This window comes from Arachis ipaensis, chromosome B9 (assembly GCF_059453495.1).
Source record: "Arachis ipaensis isolate K30076 ecotype BB chromosome B9, ASM5945349v1, whole genome shotgun sequence".
Lineage (NCBI taxonomy): Eukaryota > Viridiplantae > Streptophyta > Magnoliopsida > Fabales > Fabaceae > Arachis > Arachis ipaensis.
The window spans coordinates 146,635,190-146,655,630 of NC_142444.1; the positions used below are offsets into that span (position 1 = coordinate 146,635,190).

The 20,441-nt window shown below is 34.2% G+C and overlaps 2 protein-coding genes across 2 annotated transcripts; both read left to right on the forward strand.

Annotated features, from left to right (window-relative positions):
* Positions 1–1,833: 1,833 nt before the first annotated feature.
* LOC107617872 (galactose-binding lectin-like) lies at positions 1,834–2,889 on the forward strand. Its single transcript, XM_016319746.3, has one exon. It carries the CDS (start codon positions 1,912–1,914, stop codon positions 2,728–2,730), a length of 819 nt encoding a protein of 272 aa, XP_016175232.1. The 5' UTR covers positions 1,834–1,911; the 3' UTR covers positions 2,731–2,889.
* A 13,264-nt stretch (positions 2,890–16,153) lies between these two features.
* Positions 16,154–17,208, forward strand: LOC107617871 (galactose-binding lectin-like). The gene has a single exon (XM_016319745.3). The coding sequence runs from the start codon at positions 16,218–16,220 to the stop codon at positions 17,037–17,039; it is 822 nt and encodes a 273-aa protein (XP_016175231.1). The 5' UTR covers positions 16,154–16,217; the 3' UTR covers positions 17,040–17,208.
* The last annotated feature ends 3,233 nt before the right edge of the window (positions 17,209–20,441 follow it).

Below are 20,441 nucleotides of genomic sequence, written 5' to 3' on the forward strand. Positions count from 1 at the left end.
ATCTCTTCGGTGTCTAGCCATAGCCTCCATGCTTTCTCTGTAATGATATGACCGAAGGTAGAGGAGAGAGTAGAGAGAGAAAGGAGAAAAAGCAAAGCTATGAGTAATGAGTGTTATTCATAAATAAATTAATTAAGATCAACTCCCCATGCTTTTGTGTAGTAGCGTGTAAGCCACATTAAAACTATCAGATCACTTTTCTCTTTCTCTTTCATATTTCCAATGCAAGTCATTTCAAGTTTTAATTGAATTTGAAATCCACCAAAACTTGAGGTGGGATCCGTTGGAAACTTAGAACTTTGCTTTTCTTTCATTGTAGATTTCGGACCAAGTTTTGGTTTAGGTAGCAAAGATTTAATTGGGCTTGTAGCAACAATATTTCAAATTGGCCCATTTATAAAAACTCTTCAGCCAACAATCATATAACAAATTTGCATAAGGCTGAATTTTGATTTTGTTGGGCCTAGGATCTTTTCTTTTCTTTTCGGCCCAATTAACTACAAATTGCTTCAGCCCCTCAATTTATCATTTTTTTATACCCAAGGCTGAATATATGAATTCATGTTGGGCTGATCAATTTATTTGGCCCAGCAGAAACCTGTATCAACAAAATTATTAATTAAACAAGTATGAATTAATATCAAGTTAATAATTTTGTAAATAATTATGTTAATAATGTTTAGTCATCACAAAAATTAATTTAGAGTTTTCCAAACTCATCAAATTAATTATTAAATCAATTATTATATATTTTTATAAAAATATATATAATTTAATTCATATTTAATATATATTTTATATTAATGAATAATTTTGGTGAACATTTAAAGAGATACGATGGGAATAATTATTAACCTATAGGAAGAGGACAGGTGGTGATACAATGGGTTGCACCTGGGTTCGAACTCAGTCCCCAAAAATAAAAGGAAGATGATCATACCATTAGGCTAAAATGCTTTTTGGTATTATATATACAAATTATAATATGTATAACAATATTTTATTTTACTTATATTTAATTTATTTTAATTTTAAAGTCACTCATTTTAAAATTAACTATATTTTATTTAATTATAAATTTTATTAAATATATACAAATTAAAAAGATAAACAAAAAAAATTTATTAATCACAATTTATTTTTTCTTTTTATAATTATATGATATCTATTAATATTATTTTTAAAATAAATACTTATAGTATATAATAATAGGTAAAGACTCATATAACTATCTTTATATGAAGTTAATAGTTGAAAAATTTTAGATGATATTTAGTCAAACTTGTTAAATCATCTAACGGTTCTTAAATATTAACTTCACATGAAAATAACTGTATGTGAGTTTTCACCTATAATAATATAATAATACAATAAATATAAACTAATTAATAAAGTATTAAAATTTAAAAATGATAATTATTTTTAGAAAACGTTTAGGGGCCAGCAACTTTTTCAAATTCTGGCCAGCATATAACCAGCAAAGAAAAGTGAGCCATTGGATAAAATCTCACACAATTAAAATCATCATTAATAGCTATTTGATGATTATAAATCATAAAAATTAATGGCTTCTAACACTCTTATTTTTATAAAAACAAAATAAAAATACTTATAATAAAAAAAATTAAATTTTATATAATTATTTTAATTTTAGCAACCACTCCCCTGTGCCAACATAGAACTTCCCCTAAAATAATTGTTAATTTTATCGTATACCTCTCATATGAAAAGGATATAATCTTTTTTATATATATAATATTTAGATTAAGATCAGTTTGATTTTGATGCCATTTTCTCCCTCTGGTGGGTGTATAAATACATGAACTTCCCCCACTGGCAATCATCAAAACCATTCGAAGCCACTAGTACTTAATATTGAAAATCCTCACTCAAATAACTCTCCCTCCCACCATGAAACCATTTTATGCTCTTCTTACTTTCTTCCTCTTGCTTGTAGTAGCAAGTAAGAAGGTGAACTCAGCATCCGAAACTGAAACAGTTTCCTTCAACTTCAACTCTTTCGCCCAAGGTAACCCCGCAATAAATCTCCAAGGCGACGCCACCGTTCTTTCCGACGGCAATGTACAACTCACCAACGTCAAAAGTTCCTATAGCGCCGGGCGTGTCCTGTATGGCACGCCCGTGCGCCTTTGGGACAAAGCCACCGGCAATGTTGCCAGCTTCGTCACCTCGTTCTCTTTCCAGCTGACGGATCTGCAAGGTTATAATGCGGCCGACGGTATTATTTTCTTCGTTGCACCGGAAGATACGCAGATTCCGTCCGGCGGAGTTGGCGGCACCTTAGGGGTTGCAAGCTCTAACGGCGTCGGTCAATTTGTTGGTGTAGAATTTGATTCCTACTCCAACTCTGAGTTCAAGGATCCACCCTATCAACACGTTGGAATCGATGTAAACACTCTGGTTTCGTCCAAGACTGTGGAATGGAAAAGAGTGAGTGGGTCGGTGGTGAAAGTGACTGTGATCTATGACTCTCCATCAAAGACATTGAGTGTTGCTGTGATCAATGAGAGTGGCGATATTAATACCATCGCTGATGTTGTTGATTTGAAGGCGAAGCTTCCGGAAAAGGTCAAGTTCGGGTTTTCATCTGCTTCGTCGGTTGGCGGTCGTCAGATTCATCTCATCCGTTCATGGTCTTTCATTTCAACCTTGAAGACAACAACAAGCATCAGCAGCAATGGAACAATAATGGATATTGCAACCGCATGATTTGGTCTACGCTAACTAGTACTACTTTAAAATAAAGAAACAGACCATATGTGTGTATCAGTATCGACTGTGTCTGTGCGTGTACGGTTCCATATATATTTTCACTAATCAACTTGTGGTTGGACCGTTGATTATTTAAATAACAACTTTGTGAGAGAACTTGGTGCATTTAATTGTAGCTAATTAGTAATTTTTTTTATTTTTTTAAAAGAACATGAATTTAAACTATTATAAAAAATACTTAAAATTAAATAAAAATCTAAAATTTAAAAAATATTTGCTCGGTTAACTTACATTTTAACTTATCAAGAAACCAACCCAGGTCAACTTGCTTGGTTAAGTAAGTGTTGTAGATTTCAATTTTGCTTTGTGCATGCAGCAAACTTTAAATAGAGTTTCGAGCCACGAATTAATTTTTGACCTATTGAACTGTGGGATACCATGGACAACAAAAAAAACTTATCAAGCGAAGCGACACTTTTCTAATTTACCATATGTACATATCAGTCACATTTTGGACACGATACTTATCGATATTCATTTGATTTACGCGTATTTTCTATGTCCAACTATATTTTAATAAAAAAATTTTACCAACATGATTCGACACACTTAAATACCATTACGTGTCAGCATATCTAACCTTATTTTTAACATATATTTTAAAATAAATTTAGAAATAATATATATTTTAATATTAATAAAATATTAAAATATTATTATAATTTATTTAATTTTTTTATATTTTTTATATATTATATTCCCGTATTTTATAAAAATTTTAAATTTATATATCTATGTGTTTTATGTCGCATCGTATCTCTTATCTATCTATTAAGGGGATGTTTTCATAAAGACATGTAAAACGTCTTTTTGTAAAGATGTTCACGTGTCACATTATTATTAGACGTATTAATGAACCGATTATTTACAAATTTGAATAAAATTGATTTTTTTATTATAATAACAATAAATTCAATTTTTTTTTTAGAAATTTAATTATATTTTTAAATTTTTAGGAATTTAAATATCCACAAAACAAAAAGTTAGGGATATATTTATCTTTTTATCAAAAAATTTAAAAATATTCTATTTAGATTGTATAATTCGATCCGATCAAATTGGTTCTAATAATTATAATGCAAACCATTGAATTTATTATTGTTACTATAATAAATCGATTTTGTTCTAATTTATTAAAAAATAAATTATTAACCAATTTAATAAAGATATCTAATAATAAAATAACACATATAAATGTCTTTAAAAAAAATATTTTAAATGTGTTTATTAAAGTGGTCTCCATCTATTAATGCTTGTGCATCATAAATTCTAACTAATTTTTTATTTGTATAGTTCTTAATTTTTTATTAGTCATGACTCATGAGGACTAATCTTTTAAATAGGACCCAGCCATATGCCGAAGTTTTGAATGTTAAGACCTAGTTACTATAAATAAATGTTAAAAACTTAAAATACATATTCTAAGCGACTACCTCTGATAAGTAGACATAACACGTGTTACCAAATACTAACTTCATACTTGTATGTATCCATGGTTTTTCAACTGGGTTCATATGATAATTATGATGAAAAATATTGGAACACTATCAGAATTTTTTTTATTATCAGTTAATTATTAATATTTAAAATATAAAATAAAATATATTATTAAATTATTAAATTAAAAAATTAAATTAATAATTAAAAATAATAAATTTTAATAATTTTTGAACGTCTCATATTTGATAAAATCTAAATGAATATGCATACATAATTATTGAAGAATATTAGATCATAAAATTTATTAATTTTTGGTTATTAGTTAATCGTTAATATTTAAAAGTATGGGATAAAATATATTTTTTTGTTGTTTACGATATTTTTCAATCTGAACTGATCATTCGACCAGTCCAAGTTAGTTATGGGATAAAGTATTTTTTTATCAAAGATAGGAGACTCGAACCCGCAACCTCTTAATTGAGTATAGAAAGACTATGTCATTTGAGCTATGATGATTTCAGTGGCTAAGAGAATGGGGAGTTGAATCTTAGCCCCCTTTTTTTTGGTTGCTAATACTTGCTGAACTCAGAGGAGACTTTTCTGTTTTAGCTCGTCTCTGGACACGAGACTTTTTCTTTTGTCTCGTCCCTAGCCACGAGACTTTTCGTTTTGTCTCGTCACTTAGCACGAGACATTTTTAGTTTTTGCTCCTGTGCAGTAGAAAACAGAAATGGAGTAGGAGAGAAGAAAGATTACACCCAGATATATCCTGGTTCAGCTGCTAAGTGCAGTGCAGCCTACATCCAGTCTCCATCACAACAATGATGGAATTTCACTATAATCAACTTGATTACAAACTGTAAAGTGCTAACCCAACTTACAAGGGGATTCCCACAGAATCATGAAACACAACATAGATGAACAAAGGAACTCTAAAACATCTAAGGCTTTTTCTTTTAATTTTGCACTCTCTGCCTTTTTTCGCTCTATGGCTTTTTCATACAAACCTCACTGTTTGCCTTTTTCCATGAGACTCAAGACATGACAAAATTAAACAGAAAAATACTAAACAGAATACATTGAAGGAGAAGAAAATCTGTAAGCTTAGGTAGCTCTGAGAATCCTGTGCCTTGCACTCTCACTGCTTACTTCTAACTCCTTGCTCCAAACAGTGGCTGTTCTCTCTTTTTAAAGAAGAGGGAAGCCTCCACACTTGAAGCCAACACCCAAACCAACTTCTTTCTCCTTCAACAAACAGAACCGGTTCGGCCACATAGAGAGAGAAGAGATAATCATGCAAAACCCAACATACAATTACCTCTAGTCCTTTCTTGATCATCACCCTTCATCAATCCGAACTCTCCATCCTTGACTTGCTCTCCAAGATGAATTTCTGGCCCTTGATGCTTCATGATGATAATGACTTCATCTGCTTCAATCTCTGCCTCAACCATCACTTCGCCACTCTAGCTACTTCCTGTGGTGGTTGAGCAGAATCAAAGACAAGCCATGCTTCAAGAATCTCCCTTGCTGGCCGAATCTTCATCGTCCATTTTTGAGCATGAAGAGCTCAAGATTACTTCACCAAATCTAACCATATTTGGTGAAAATCTTAGCTACAGCTCATTTTTATTTTAGTATGTTTTCTTGCCATCATTAGCTTGATGGTCTTGATGCATGCAGCTTCATTTCGGTAGCTCCATATAGCTTCCATGGCTTCCTTTATTTTCTAGATATTGACCGAAAAGAAGAAAGAGATGAGAGAGAATAAACAACTTAAAATAAAAGCAATTCAAATGTAATAAACCAATTAGTTGGTGAAAGTTGCTTTTACTTCCCTAGCTTAGAGTGGCGTGCAGCACTATGGCCATCAATCAATTCAGCTGCAACTTTCTCTCTCATAGTTCCCATGCATTAAATGACAATGTAATGAATTTTGGAATCCATCACATGGTGAAGTGCTTGGATCCGTTGAAAGCAATTTTTGCTTTCTTTATCATGGATTTCGGATCATGCATGAGGAACTTCTCATTAAATGTGAAATTGGGCTTAGTTGCAACAACATTTAATTTCTGGCCCAATAATAACATTTGCTTTCCTGATGAAATTTGGATCAAGCATTGAACATATAGGAAAGCTTTGCTTATAGTAACAAAATTTATTCTGGCCCAACTGATAAAACCTTTTCAGCCAACAATCACAAAACAAGAATTACATAGGGCTGAATTTTAATTTATTGGGCTTGGGATCTTTCTTTTTATTTCGGCCCAATTATAAAACCTGCAACACAAAATTATTAATTAATATATGTTAGATGAGAAATCAAAATTAATAATTTTGTTTAATAATGTTTAGTCATCACAAATATTAATTTGGAGTTTTCCAAACTCATCAATCTCCCCCTTGATGACAAACATTTAAAATTGAAATGGGAATTTTTTTTTTTTTTAAAAATTGAGTAAAGAATACTCCCTTTGAAGATTGAATTTCTCCCCCTTTCTAAATGTCACATGGCTCCCCCTTGATGTATGCTTATTTTACTAAGGGAAGCACTAACCTGTAACATTTTAATCAAGCTTCAAGAACAATGTTATTTAGCATATTATATGATGCTAAATGCTTGATTTATGAGCAATTTTAAATTGATAATCAAAACTCATTTGATATCATAAACTGATTTACTGCTCAAACTTTTTACACACACCAATCAACAAGAAAGTTTATTCAAATATTTTTCTAAACAAGATATCAGAGCATTATTATGGTAAGAAAAATATTTGAAGCACATATGGTCAAAAACATGGCAGTTTTTTTATGCTTTCCATGGTTTAAAGGAACTGTCAAAAAAATTAAGCATATTAACCAAGATGAAAACAGAGTTTTAATCATGCGTATACATTCATCACGGTTAATTATCAACCATTCTTCATAAAACAAATGCATTGTCAACTCATTATTAAACAATATCAGCAAACACAATGCAGTTTCAATATTATCATCAAGCAAATCAGCAAACACAATGCAGTTTCAATATTATCATCAAGCACCAAATATAACAAGGGTGATCATAAATTTTCAACAAAAAATTTCATCCCCTGTTTTCTATTTTCTCCTCCCCTGTTTTTCATATTTCAATTTTCAGCTTTTCTCCCCTGTTTTCTATTTTCTCCTCCCCTATTTTTCATATTTCAATTTTCAGCTTTTCTCCCCCTTTTGTCATCAAAGGGGCATTATGTACTCGGTTGTGTGAGCCGCTTTGGGGAGTTAAAATATGGGTGATGATTCGGTGAAGCAGAGAATTGACTGGTCCTAGAGCTTTGTGGGTTGGAATCGTTCCATGCAAGCCAGAAAGATTCTCGCAGATGTGCTGAAGAACTGCTTTGTATGAAACACCGACTTGTATATCCCATTTGTCTACCATATACGCTCGCGGTCCTTCATCCTTGAAGCCCAGGGTCGCTCCAATGGTCTCAGAATCAAGGGCTATTTGAACCCTTTTGACATAGGAATGAAGAGTGCTGTCAATGAGCCGCATATTGGCGTAGAACTCTCGGACTAGGCCAGGATAGACTGGTTTCTGAATGAGAAGAAGGGGCTTCCAGTTTAGGAGTTCAAACAGAGAGGAGATGTTGATGCCCTTGTTAGTGAGAGTGTCGAGATTCACAAGGTAGGTTGTACATAGATGACGTTTTTCCATAACCTCATTGTGAAACTCAAAGGAAGTACAAGAGTTGAATCTGCTAGGATCAAAGTGGGAGTGAGTCTTGCCATACTTGTTTCTGAATTCCAGGGATTCCAAATTTGGAGGTTCGGTTGTGTCGTGAAGAGCAAAACCCTTAGTCTTTTGAGTACTCTTTCCGGATGCATGAGGAGTTGATCTCTTTGGTGGTGATTGTGGAGGGGAAGGGATAGGAGAAGTATGAGACTCTTCTTCTTCTGCCACGGGAACACTTTTCTTCTTCCTTGAGAAAGTTTTTGTGGCAATGACCTTTCTTCTCATTGCGTCTGTGCGTTTTGAAGGAGGTGAGGGTGATGAAGATGATGTAGAATGGATGTGAATGTGTGTGTGAGATTGTGGAGTAGACTGTTTTTCAGAGAATAGGAGCCTTTCACTTTTTCTTGGCGCGGTTTTCTTTTTCATGGTGATGGGAGAAAACCGAATATGAAAGGTTGGTGAGGTAACTGAATGAGTGGGGAAGAAGGAAGGTGAGAGACACATTAAATGAGGATTGGAGAGAGAATTTGGTGGAAGTAATGACCATTAGTGAGCGGTTAATGACCATTATGGAGAGGTTATTACTCAAAAATGATTTTTCTTTTAATTTTTGAAATCTAAAACTGAAAAGTTGTTGCCTTAAATCAAGGGATTAGATGGAGAGAGGGATTTGATTTGACAATAACCACTTCCAATAGGATATGATGACATAAGGAAGAAGATTCTTATTTGCATAGAGAGATAACTAACAAAATTGTTAAGGTGGGGTCAAGAAATTTTGGTGGGGCCCATAAAATTTTGAACTCTGCGTTGCCTCCCCCTTGACCACAGCTCCTTTATGTATTTTATCTCGTCCAAACCTACGAGACAAAACTGGACAGTGTTAAAAAATTCAAGAATTTTCAATGAAACTTAAATCAAACATTCCCAAACTTTTTTCTTAAGCTACAGAATCTGTCTTCATAGAGGAGTTTTGTAAAAATATCAGCAATTTGGTCTTCAGATTTTACAAATTGAATATCAATAGTTCCCTTTTGTACATGTTCCCTAATAAAGTGATATTTTATCTCAATGTGCTTTGTTCTTGAGTGCAAAACAGGATTTTTTGAAATGTTTATAGCACTCATATTATCACAAAATAAGGATATACTATTGATTTTTAATTTGTAATCTTCTAATTGTGTTTTTAACCAAATTAATTGAGTGCAACATGCAGATGCGAAAATGTATTCTACTTTAGCAGTGGATAAAGCCACTGTGGCTTGTTTCTTGCTTGACCACATGTTGAGTGAGCTTCCAAGGAAGCAACACATGCCGGACGTGCTTCTTCTATCCACTCTATCTCCCGCATAATCTGCATCACAAAATCCTACTGCACAAAAGTCATCAGATTTAGGATACCATAATCCATAATCACAAGTTCCCTTAATATATCTAATGATGCGCTTAACAGCCGTGAGATGGGATTCTTTTGGGTGAGATTGGAACCTTGAACATACACCCACACTTTGGACAATGTCCGGTCTAGAGGAGGTAAGGTACATGAGTGAACCTATCATTCCCCTATACCTTGTTTCATCCACATTTTGACCATCATCATCCTTTTCAAGTTTTGTGTTGGGATGCATTGGTGTACCCATTGCTTTGGAATTTTCTAGGCCAAACTTTTTAGTAAGTTCTTTTGCATATTTTCCTTAGTAAATAAAAGTATCACTAGGAGTTTGTTTAATTTGGAGGCCAAGAAAGAAAGTAAGCTCTCCCATTAAACTCATTTCAAACTCACTAGTCATGAGTTTTCTAAACTCTTCACACAAGGAAATGTTGGCCGATCCATATACAATATCATCAACATAAACTTGAACAAGGAGTATGTCATCATTAGATGCTTTAATAAATAAAGTAGTGTCGGTGGTACCCCTTTGAAATTGATTTTCCAACAAGAAGGCACTAAGCCTTTCATACCAAGCTCTTGGAGCCTGTCTAAGACCATAAAGAGCTTTAGTTAATTTGAAAACATGATTTGGAAACTCTTTTTGTTCGAAACCGGGGGGTTGTGTCACATACACTTCTCTATCAATAAAGCCATTAAGGAAAGCACACTTAACATCCATTTGAAACATTTTGAAACCTTTATGGGCGGCATAGGCAAGAAGCAATCTAATTGCTTCCATTCTAGCTACCGGAGCAAAAGACTCATCAAAATCTATACCTTCTTCTTGATCATAACCTTGGGCCACTAATCTAGCCTTGTTACGAACAACTTGTCCATCCTCACTAAGTTTATTTTTAAATACCCACTTAGTACCCGTTACCTTCTTACCATCCGGATGAGGTACTAATGTCCAAACCTCATTCTTGTCAAATTGAGCAAGTTCCTCTTGCATGGCCTTGACCCATGATGGATCTTCAAGAGCTTGTTTAACATTGTTGGGCTCCATTTGTGATAAGAGAGCGAAGTTGCTAGGTTCAGTTTGCCTTTTGGTGGAGGATCTTGTTGTTACACCATGAGAGGGATCACCAATGATGAAGTCATGAGGATATCCCCTCATAGACTTCCATTCTCTAGGCTTTCGGACAGGTGTAGAGCTTTGATGAGCTTCTGGTGGTTTCACTGTTTCAGTTGCTCGTGTCTGCTCAGGAGACAAAATGGAAATTTCTCCTCTAATCTGACGAGACAAAACTGGACTGACAGATTCTTCATTTTGAACAGATTTGGAATTTTCTTTGCTTGTTCCAGCTTCTTCACAATCTGAATCATTATCTATCACAGTACTGAGAATTAAGTTAGAATCACAAAAAGTAACATGTATGGATTCCTCTATTGTCCTATGCTCCTTGAGATAAACTCTATAGGCCTTGCTTGTGGTGGAATATCCAACAAACATTCCTTCATAGGATTTTGGATCAACCTTTCCAAGGTTTTCTTTATTATTAAGCACAAAACATTTGCATCCAAAAACATGAAAATACTTAAGATTTGGAGGGGTTCCTTTCCATAGCTCATAAGGGGTTTTCTTTAATCCTTTTCTAATGATTGTTCTATTCAAAATATAACATGCTGTGTTCACAGCTTCAGCCCACAAAAATTTAGGAATTTCATTCTCACATAGCATAGCCCTAGTTATCTCTTGAAGGCTTCTATTCCTTCTTTCAACCACCCCATTTTGTTGGGGGTTCTAGGGCATGAAAAGTTATGAAAAATCCCTAAGTCATCACAGAATTTTTCAAAATCTTGATTTTCAAATTCTCTTCCATGATCACTTCTCAAATGGGCAATTTTCAAATCCTTTTCATTTTGAATTTTCTTACAAAGGGTGGAAAAAGCATGAAAGGCATCATTCTTATGAGCAAGGAAAAGTACCCAACCAAATCTAGAGTAATCATCTACCACCACAAGACCATAGTGTTTACCTCCTAAACTTTGAGTTCTAGTAGGACCAAAAAGATCAATATGTAACATTTCCAATGGCCGTTTGGTTGAAATTCCATCTTTTGATTTAAAAGATGATTTTACTTGTTTGCCCAATTGACAAGCGTCACAAGTAAGATCCTTATCAAACTTGATGTTTGGAATTCCTCTAACCAAATTTCTTTTGACTAGCTTAGAAATTTGATACATACTAGCATGTCCCAACTTTCTATGCCAAAGCCATTTTTCAGATTCAAAAGATGTAAAGCATGTTACATTTTGTTCCTTTAAATCCTCAAGAGTTAATCCATACACATTGTTGCATCTTTTAGCTTCAAGAAGAACATTCCCAGTTTTCTTACAAACAACTAAACAAACAAACTTCTTAAAAATAACTTCAAAACCTAAATCACATAGTTGACTAACACTAAGTAAATTATGTTTCAAGCCATGTACAAGGAGAACATCATTTATACAAGTTGAGAAATTTTTACCCACTTTCCCAACAGTCACAATTTTTTCTTTTGCATCATCACCGAAAGTGACAAGCCCTCCATCATATTCATCAAGCTTTATGAAGAAGGTTGTCTTTCCGGTCATATGCCTAGAGCATCCGCTGTCCATATACCACATATTTTCTTTTCTTTTGGATGCTAGGCATACCTACAAAAACAAGCTTAAGTAACCTTAGGTATCCAAATCCTTTTGGATCCTTTTACGTTAAACTATCTTCTATGTCATAAGCCATTGTAATAAAAAACAATTTTATAAACCTTATCACCGACCATTCTTTCACCAAAAAAGCATTGAATGGGAAAGTGTCCATTCCTATTGCATAGTCTACAAAATCTTGGAGTTGCTGTTTTGTTAAAGTAGGTGGGATCTTGAAATCTTGTATTATTAGAAGATGAAGTAATATTTTCGAAATGTGATTTTTCAGATTTATAGAACCCCAACCCAGCCTTATCATAAAGAGATTTTTGACTAGCCAAGATGTGATTCAGATTTTCGGAACTTTGGGTGAACTTGGCTAAGTCTTCCTTAAGTCTTTTAACCTCTTTAAGCAACTCTTTATTTTGCTTAAAACAATCTACATATGCAAGAACATAATGGTTATTTTCACAGCTTCTAACTTGGGCTCTTAACTGCTTATTTTCTTCAACAAGATCACAAGCAGTTTCGGCCTCTCTTACTTTTTCTTTTAGAAAACTGTTTTCAGCCTTAAGAATGGTAATTTGTTGTTCAAGTTCTTGATTTTCCAGCAGAAAACATCTTATTTTTTCAGAAAGGTGGTCTATCATAAGATGAAGATCTTCAGTATTAGGGTTATGAAAGACTACCTGATCTATGTGGTCTGCCGTGAGACATGTTTGTGACTTGGTCTCAGTTTCTTCATCATCATCATCATCGGAGTCATTCTCCAAGTCTTCCCATGAGGCCATTAGTCCTTTCTTCTTTCCTTTTTTTGGTTTTTCTTCCTTCTTTAACTTGGGACAATCAGATTTGAAATGCCCCATTTCCTTGCAGTTGTAGCAAGTCACTTTGCTAAGGTCTTTCTTCACTCTCCTTGAGCTGCTGCCTTTGCTTTTGAGCTTAGCCATTTTTCTGAATTTTTTTGCAAACAACACAAACTCATTTTCAGAAGAGTTATCAATGGATTCTTCATCCAGAGGGTTAGTCATAGAAGAAAAAACAATTCCTTTCTTTTTTGAATCTTTTTTCAAATAGGTGTTTTCAAAAGCAAGAAGATCTCCTCTCAAATCATCAACTGTCATGGAATCTAAGCTACTGCTCTCAGAAATAATTAAAGCTTTAGTTTCTCACTCTTTTGTGAGACATCTCAACACTCTTCTCACTAGCACAGATTCAGAGTGTGTAATTCTCAGAGCATCTAAGCCAACGATGATGGCATTGAACTGTTCGAACAGTTCATCAATGGACTCTCCTTCTTTCATTGCAAACATTTCATACTCTCTATTCAACATGTCTGTTCGAGTCTTCTTTACAATGGTGGTTCCTTCATGGGTGATTTGCAATTTGTCCCAGATTTCCTTTGCCGTTGTGCATCTTGATACCCGTCGGTATTCCTCGAAACTGATAGCACAATTGAGTAAGTTTACTGCCTTGGCATTTAACTCCACCTTCTTCCTATCTTCCTCTGTCCAGCTTGCTTCTGGTTTGAGAGAAACAACTCCTTCGGCACTTGTAACAGTTGGATATTGAGGTCCTTCCAAGATTATTTTTCACAGTCTGTAATCCACTGCTTGTACAAATATCTTCATCCTCTCCTTCCAATAGGTATAATTTTTCCCATTGAAAAGAGGGGGTCTATTGCTTGATTGACCTTCAGTAAGATTATAGGACACCACATTTGCACCACTGTTTTCCGCCATAAGGATCTTTACTCCAAGCTGCAAAGTTTGATCTCTTTGAGACCAAGCTCTGATACCAATTGATAGTTTCAGTGGCTAAGAGAAGGGGGGGGATTGAATCTTAGCCCCCTTTTTTTTGGTTGCTAATACTTGCTGAACTCAGAGGAGACTTTTCTGTTTTAGCTCGTCTCTGGACACGAGACTTTTTCTTTTGTCTCGTCCCTAGCCACGAGACTTTTCGTTTTGTCTCGTCACTTAGCACGAGATATTTTTAGTTTTTGCTCCTTTGCAGTAGAAAATAGAAATGGAGTAGGAGAGAAGAAAGATTACACCCAGATATATCCTGGTTCAGCTGCTAAGTGCAGTGCAGCCTACATCCAGTCTCCATCACAACAATGATGGAATTTCACTATAATCAACTTGATTACAAATTGTAAAGTGCTAACCCAACTTACAAGGGGATTCCCACAGAATCATGAAACACAACATAGATAAACAAAGGAACTCTAAGACATCTATGGTTTTTTCTTTTAATTTTGCACTCTCTGCCTTTTTCCGCTCTATGGCTTTTTCATACAAACCTCACTGTTTTTCTTTTTCCATGAGACTCAAGACATGACAAAATTAAACAGAAAAATACTAAACAAAATACATTGAAGGAGAAGAAAATCTGTAAGCTTAGGTAGCTCTGAGAATCCTGTGCCTTGCACTCTCACTGCTTACTTCTAACTCCTTGCTCCAAACAGTGGCTGTTCTCTCTTTTTAAGGAAGTGGGAAGCCTCCACACTTGAAGCCAACACCCAAACCAACTTCTTTCTCCTTCAACAAACAGAACCGGTTCGGCCACGTAGAGAGAGAAGAGATAATCATGCAAAACCCAACATGCAATTACCTCTAGTCCTTTCTTGATCATCACCCTTCATCTATCCGAACTCTCCATCCTTGGCTTGCTCTCCAAGATGGATTTCTGGCCCTTGATGCTTCATGATGATAATGACTCCATCTGCTTCAATCTCTGCCTCAACCATCACTTCGCCACTCTAGCTACTTCCTGTGGTGGTTGAGCAGAATCAAAGACAAGCCATGCTTCAAGAATCTCCCTTGCTGGCCGAATCTTCATCGTCCATTTTTGAGCATGAAGAGCTCAAGATTACTTCACCAAATCTAACCATATTTGGTGAAAATCTTAGCTACAACTCATTTTTATTTTAGTATGTTTTCTTGCCATCATTAGCTTGATGGTCTTGATGCATGCAGCTTCATTTCGGTAGCTCCATGTAGCTTCCATGGCTTCCTTTATTTTCTGGATATTGACCGAAAAGAAGAAAGAGATGAGAGAGAATAAACAACTTGAAACAAAAGCAATTCAAATGTAATAAACCAATTAGTTGGTGAAAGTTGCTTTTACTTCCCTAGCTTAGAGTGGCGTGCAGCACTATGGCCATCAATCAATTCAGCTGCAACTTTCTCTCTCATAGTTCCCATGCATTAAATGACAATGTAATGAATTTTGGAATCCATCACATGGTGAAGTGCTTGGATCCGTTGAAAGCAATTTTTGCTTTCTTTATCATGGGTTTCAGATCATGCATGAGGAACTTCTCATCAAATGTGAAATTGGGCTTAGTTGCAACATTTAATTTTTGGCCCAATAATAACATTTACTTTCCTGATGAAATTTGGATCAAGCATTGAACATATAGGAAAGCTTTGCTTATAGTAACAAAATTTATTCTGCTCCAACTAATAAAACCTTTTCAGCCAACAATCACAAAACAAAAATTATATAGGGCTGAATTTTAATTTATTGGGTTTGGGATCTTTCTTTTTAATTCGGCCCAATTATAAAACCTGCAACACAAAATTATTAATTAACATATGTTAGATGAGAAATTAAAATTAATAATTTTGTTTAATAATGTTTAGTCATCACAAATATTAATTTGGAGTTTTCCAAATTCATCAAACTATAAAATAATTAAATTAAAAACTAAGTAATGATAAAAATAATAGATTCTGATGATCCTAACATTTTTATAATTGCTTTTTAGTGTGAATAATAAAAAAAGAAATTGAGATGGAAAAAAAGGGATTTATATATTAAAAAAAATGTGAAACTAAACCTTTATTGTTCACATCCAAAATTAATAGAGAGGAAGAGTACACTCAAATGGGTATACATCTGTGTGTGTGTGGCATAGCAATAGTATTGAGCAATTAATTTCATGTCCAATAATAACTACTAGTATGAATATGATACACCATCCAATATGCATATTTATACTTGGGTAGTGTGAGACTGTGAGGTGGCATTGTTAAGCCCTGAGGTGTTGCCTTCCCATGCTGCATGATATACTCAGTTCTGGTATACTTTTGATGGCCTGATGCATGCAAATTCAACTTTTTCCTCTATAAATACACGAACGAAATCCCAGTTGTAATCATCAAAACCATTCCAAACCAATCCTTATCAACCTCCCACTGCACCATGAAACCATTTTGTGTTTTTCTTACTTTCTTTCTCTTGCTAGCAGCAAGTAGTAAGAAGGTGAACTCAGCGGAAACAGTTTCCTTCAACTTCAACTCTTTCAGCGAAGGAAACCCCGCAATAAATTTCCAAGGTGACGTCACTGTTCTTTCAAATGGCAATATACAACTCACGAACCTCAACAAGGTAAATAGCGTCGGCCGTGTTCTTTATGCCATGCCGGTGCGCATTTGGAGCAGTGCCACCGGCAATGTCGCCAGCTTCCTCACCTCCTTCTCTTTCGAGATGAAGGATATCAAAGATTATGATCCTGCCGACGGTATCATCTTTTTCATTGCACCGGAAGATACGCAGATTCCTGCCGGCAGTATTGGTGGTGGAACCTTAGGCGTCTCTGACACTAAAGGGGCGGGTTACTTTGTTGGAGTGGAGTTTGATACCTATTCCAACAGTGAGTACAACGATCCACCCACTGATCACGTTGGAATTGATGTAAACAGTGTGGATTCGGTGAAGACCGTGCCATGGAATAGTGTGAGTGGAGCAGTGGTTAAAGTGACTGTGATATATGACTCTTCAACAAAGACATTGAGTGTTGCTGTGACCAACGACAACGGCGATATTACCACCATTGCTCAAGTTGTTGATTTGAAGGCGAAGCTTCCGGAGAGGGTCAAGTTTGGTTTTTCTGCCTCCGGCTCCCGTGCCGGTCGTCAGATACATCTCATCCGTTCATGGTCTTTCACTTCAACCTTGATAACAACAACCAGAAGAAGCATCGACAATAACGAAAAGAAAATAATGAATATGGCAAGTGCATGATTTGGTTTCTACGTACGCTACCTAGTACTTTTAAAGAAAGACCAGACCTTTGTGTGTTATCAACTTTGTTTGTTTGTGTTTAATAATTAGGTTGTATGGTTCAATATTTCCACTAATCATGGTCTGACGGTTGACCGTTTAAATAAAATAACAGGTCCAGTTTGGTATAGTTTTTGTGCATGGATTGTGGGTGTGAGATTTTCGGTTGACTCTCATTCATCCTTTCACCAGGCCAATTATATTATGCCCAGATTCAATAATAAAGTCTGAAATATTAATTTAATAATTATCATGAGTAAAAATTTTTAATTTTAATAATGACATAATAAATATATTAAAAATTTAAAGTTTGCATGTTTTCCATAAAAAATCAATAATATTAATATGCTTGTTTTAAAGAATCAAGCTACATGTTTACTAAATTTTTGAAAGAAAAAAATTTAGAGAGCGAATTAAAACATAAGCCAATTCAAATCAATTTTTTATATTTTTAGTGTTAAAATTTAAAAAATTAGGATAGTGAGAATTTTTTTTAATAATAAATTTTTTATTTATCAACTATTTAACTCTAGTTAACTACTTTTTTAGTTGATTTTCTAATGAAACTGTTTTTTAAAAAAATAAATAAAATATATTGACAAATAGTTAAAAGAAGAGAATAAGTATAAAAATTAATTAGGTATAATCTTACAAAATAGTTTGTAACTTTTGTAATTAACATTTTTTCAAAGTAAATAACTATATAAAGATGAAAGAGCATATTTTTGCAATTAGATTAAGGATTGATGTGGTAAATTGTTTACTTTTTAAAAATACTGAATTTATCAAAATTATCACTTAATTTTTTTAAAGTTGTAGTATTTATGTTAATATCAAACCAAAAATATTTTTAATAAGTATAAGTAATAAATTAGCGACCAATTTAGTGACTATCCACTCTTGGTCGCTAAAATCGGTCGCTATTTTTTAATTTAGTGACTGAATTAGTAATCAAAACAAAAAAGGCTTTTTGGATCCGTTGGTGACTAAATCGGTCACTATATTTAATTTAGCGACTGATTTTATAACCAATATAAAAACAGTCTTAATAATTGTTGGTCGCTAAATCGGTCGCTAAGAAGTTGGTCACTAAATCAGTTGCTAAGTGTTAAAATAGCAACTAATTTAGCGACTAATTTTAAAATGCTACTTTTAAAGTAGTTAATCGCTAAATCGGTTGCTATTTTATAATTTAGCTACCGAATTAGCAACCGATATAAAAATAGGCTGAGAAAATAGTTGGTCGTTAATTCGGTCGCTAAGGTAGCGGTCGCTAAATTGGTTGCTAAGGGATAATATAGCAACCGATTTTAGCGACCAACTATAAAATATGGGATTAGAGCAATCGGTCACTAAATCGGTCGCTATTGTAATTCTTAGTGACCGAATTTGTAACCACTAAAAAATAAGTTATAAATTAATTGGTTGCTAAATCGGTTATTATTTTTTTTTTGTTGACAAATCGGTTTATTAAACAAATTAAATTTTAAAATAAATTAAAAGAAAACATCATTTTTGAACCTTAATTTACACTGAGCTCTCTCATCACAGTGTCTCTCTCGCCGCCTCCCTTACTCTCCGGCGAGTCCTGGTCGGCGCCGTTCTTGTCAACGCCATTCTCGTCGACGCCATCTCGCCTCCTCGATTCTTCGTCAGCGTCTGCCCCCTCGCTGCGTTCTTCCTCTGCTCGTTCAACCATTGTCGCAGATCGTCACATCCGCGTCCAGATCTGCGGTTGCTCGCATCACGTCGTTCTTTTCTCAGCGCCCTCTCCTAAGGTAAATTCTTCTCCGGTAACAATAGCGTCGATTTGGTTATATCTATTAGGATGTTAACTAAGCCTCTCTAATCTAATGTTGCTTATCTATTTCTCTGACTTTTTGTCTATTATGTGCTTTAATTTCAAATTATTAGTTTTTTCGCAGATCATTGCATTGCCGTCTAGATCCGCTGTTGCTCATAGTCCGAATCCTCCGGTGATTATGTTTTTGAGTTTTTGTGTTTTTTGGTTGGATTGAACTAACCTATGATGCACAGACACTGACACTGACACGGGACATGCTGACACGCAATTTTAAAATCTTATAAAACTTGGGACACGCATACATATAAAATATAAAGTATTTTTTAGATAAATCATAATAGTATTTTGATATTTTATTGAATACTAAAATATAAATTAATTTTTTAATTATTTTAATATCTTATTTTAATTATATCAAGTATTTAAAATATTTTTTGTTTTAATAAATAATAAATATATACTATATCTAAATTTATTTTAAAAATATATGTTAAGAATAAGATTGAACACGCTAACACGTGATGGTATTTAGGTGTGTCCAAGCGTGTCGGTGAAGAATTTTTTATTTTTTATTAAGACACGATTTAGACACAGCAATCAGCAAACACGCGTGTCGGGCGAGTGTCGTGTCCAAAATGTGTCCGACACGCGGACACGACAACTCAGCGAAGTGTCCGTGCTTCATAGGAACTAACAGGTTCACCGTCTTCATCCAAGCGAAGCCATGGCGTTGGTGAGTTGTTCATTTCTTCTTATAATGTTCATCACTTGCTGATTAATTTGGTTTTAGTTTCGGTCTTTTTTTTATTAGGCTTTAAGGTCAGGGTGTGTTTCCTTGGGGTTAAAATATGAAAATTTACATACGAATTTCATTTATGTTTTGTGCACAATTATTCAACTTATAGCATTCCTAGTTAATTAATAATTAATTGATGTAATAAAGAACAAAAAGTAAGGCGAAAGGTTGCTATTTTTATAATTATTATAGAGTTAGTGCTTTAGTTTTCAATAAATTTAGGCTTTACTAATAACATAGAAATTTGAAATCAGGGTGCGCAGGTTTGGAACCCTATACAAAGGGCCTTTCCTTGTGAGATGCTAGATGGTGTCAACAATAGTTTATAAAGTTAAAACTAGTTTCTCGGAGGGGAACTCTTGAAAACATATAGAACTCTTCTTAATGAGAAACAGGTATGAGTTGTGTTATTTGTAATGTCTCATTAGCTTTATATACGAGACAAAATAAGTATATAAAATATTTCACAATTGTTAGTTAAATGTTCAATTGAAGTTTGTAGTCTTAAGTTTATATATATGATTTTCATTTGCCAGGTTTTTTATTTGGGGGAAAATGCTCCTGATAAGGTGCTGCATTCAATCTATGCTAAGTTGGAAAATTTCAAAGTCCAGGGTGATCAATTTGCCATGAAGATTATGGAGAGGCTGAAGTTAATTGTAAGTTTGTGATTAATAATGTTTTATGGGCTATTTTTATGTTTTTTGAGTAATAATATATGTATTCACTCTTTTTCGTATAAAGGGAACTGACTCACCCTTCT

Bases quoted from the DNA above. Each gene is read 5' to 3' on its own strand.
- LOC107617872 (XM_016319746.3), top strand. From the start codon at position 1,912: ATGAAACCATTTTATGCTCTTCTTACTTTCTTCCTCTTGCTTGTAGTA.
- LOC107617871 (XM_016319745.3), top strand. From the start codon at position 16,218: ATGAAACCATTTTGTGTTTTTCTTACTTTCTTTCTCTTGCTAGCAGCA.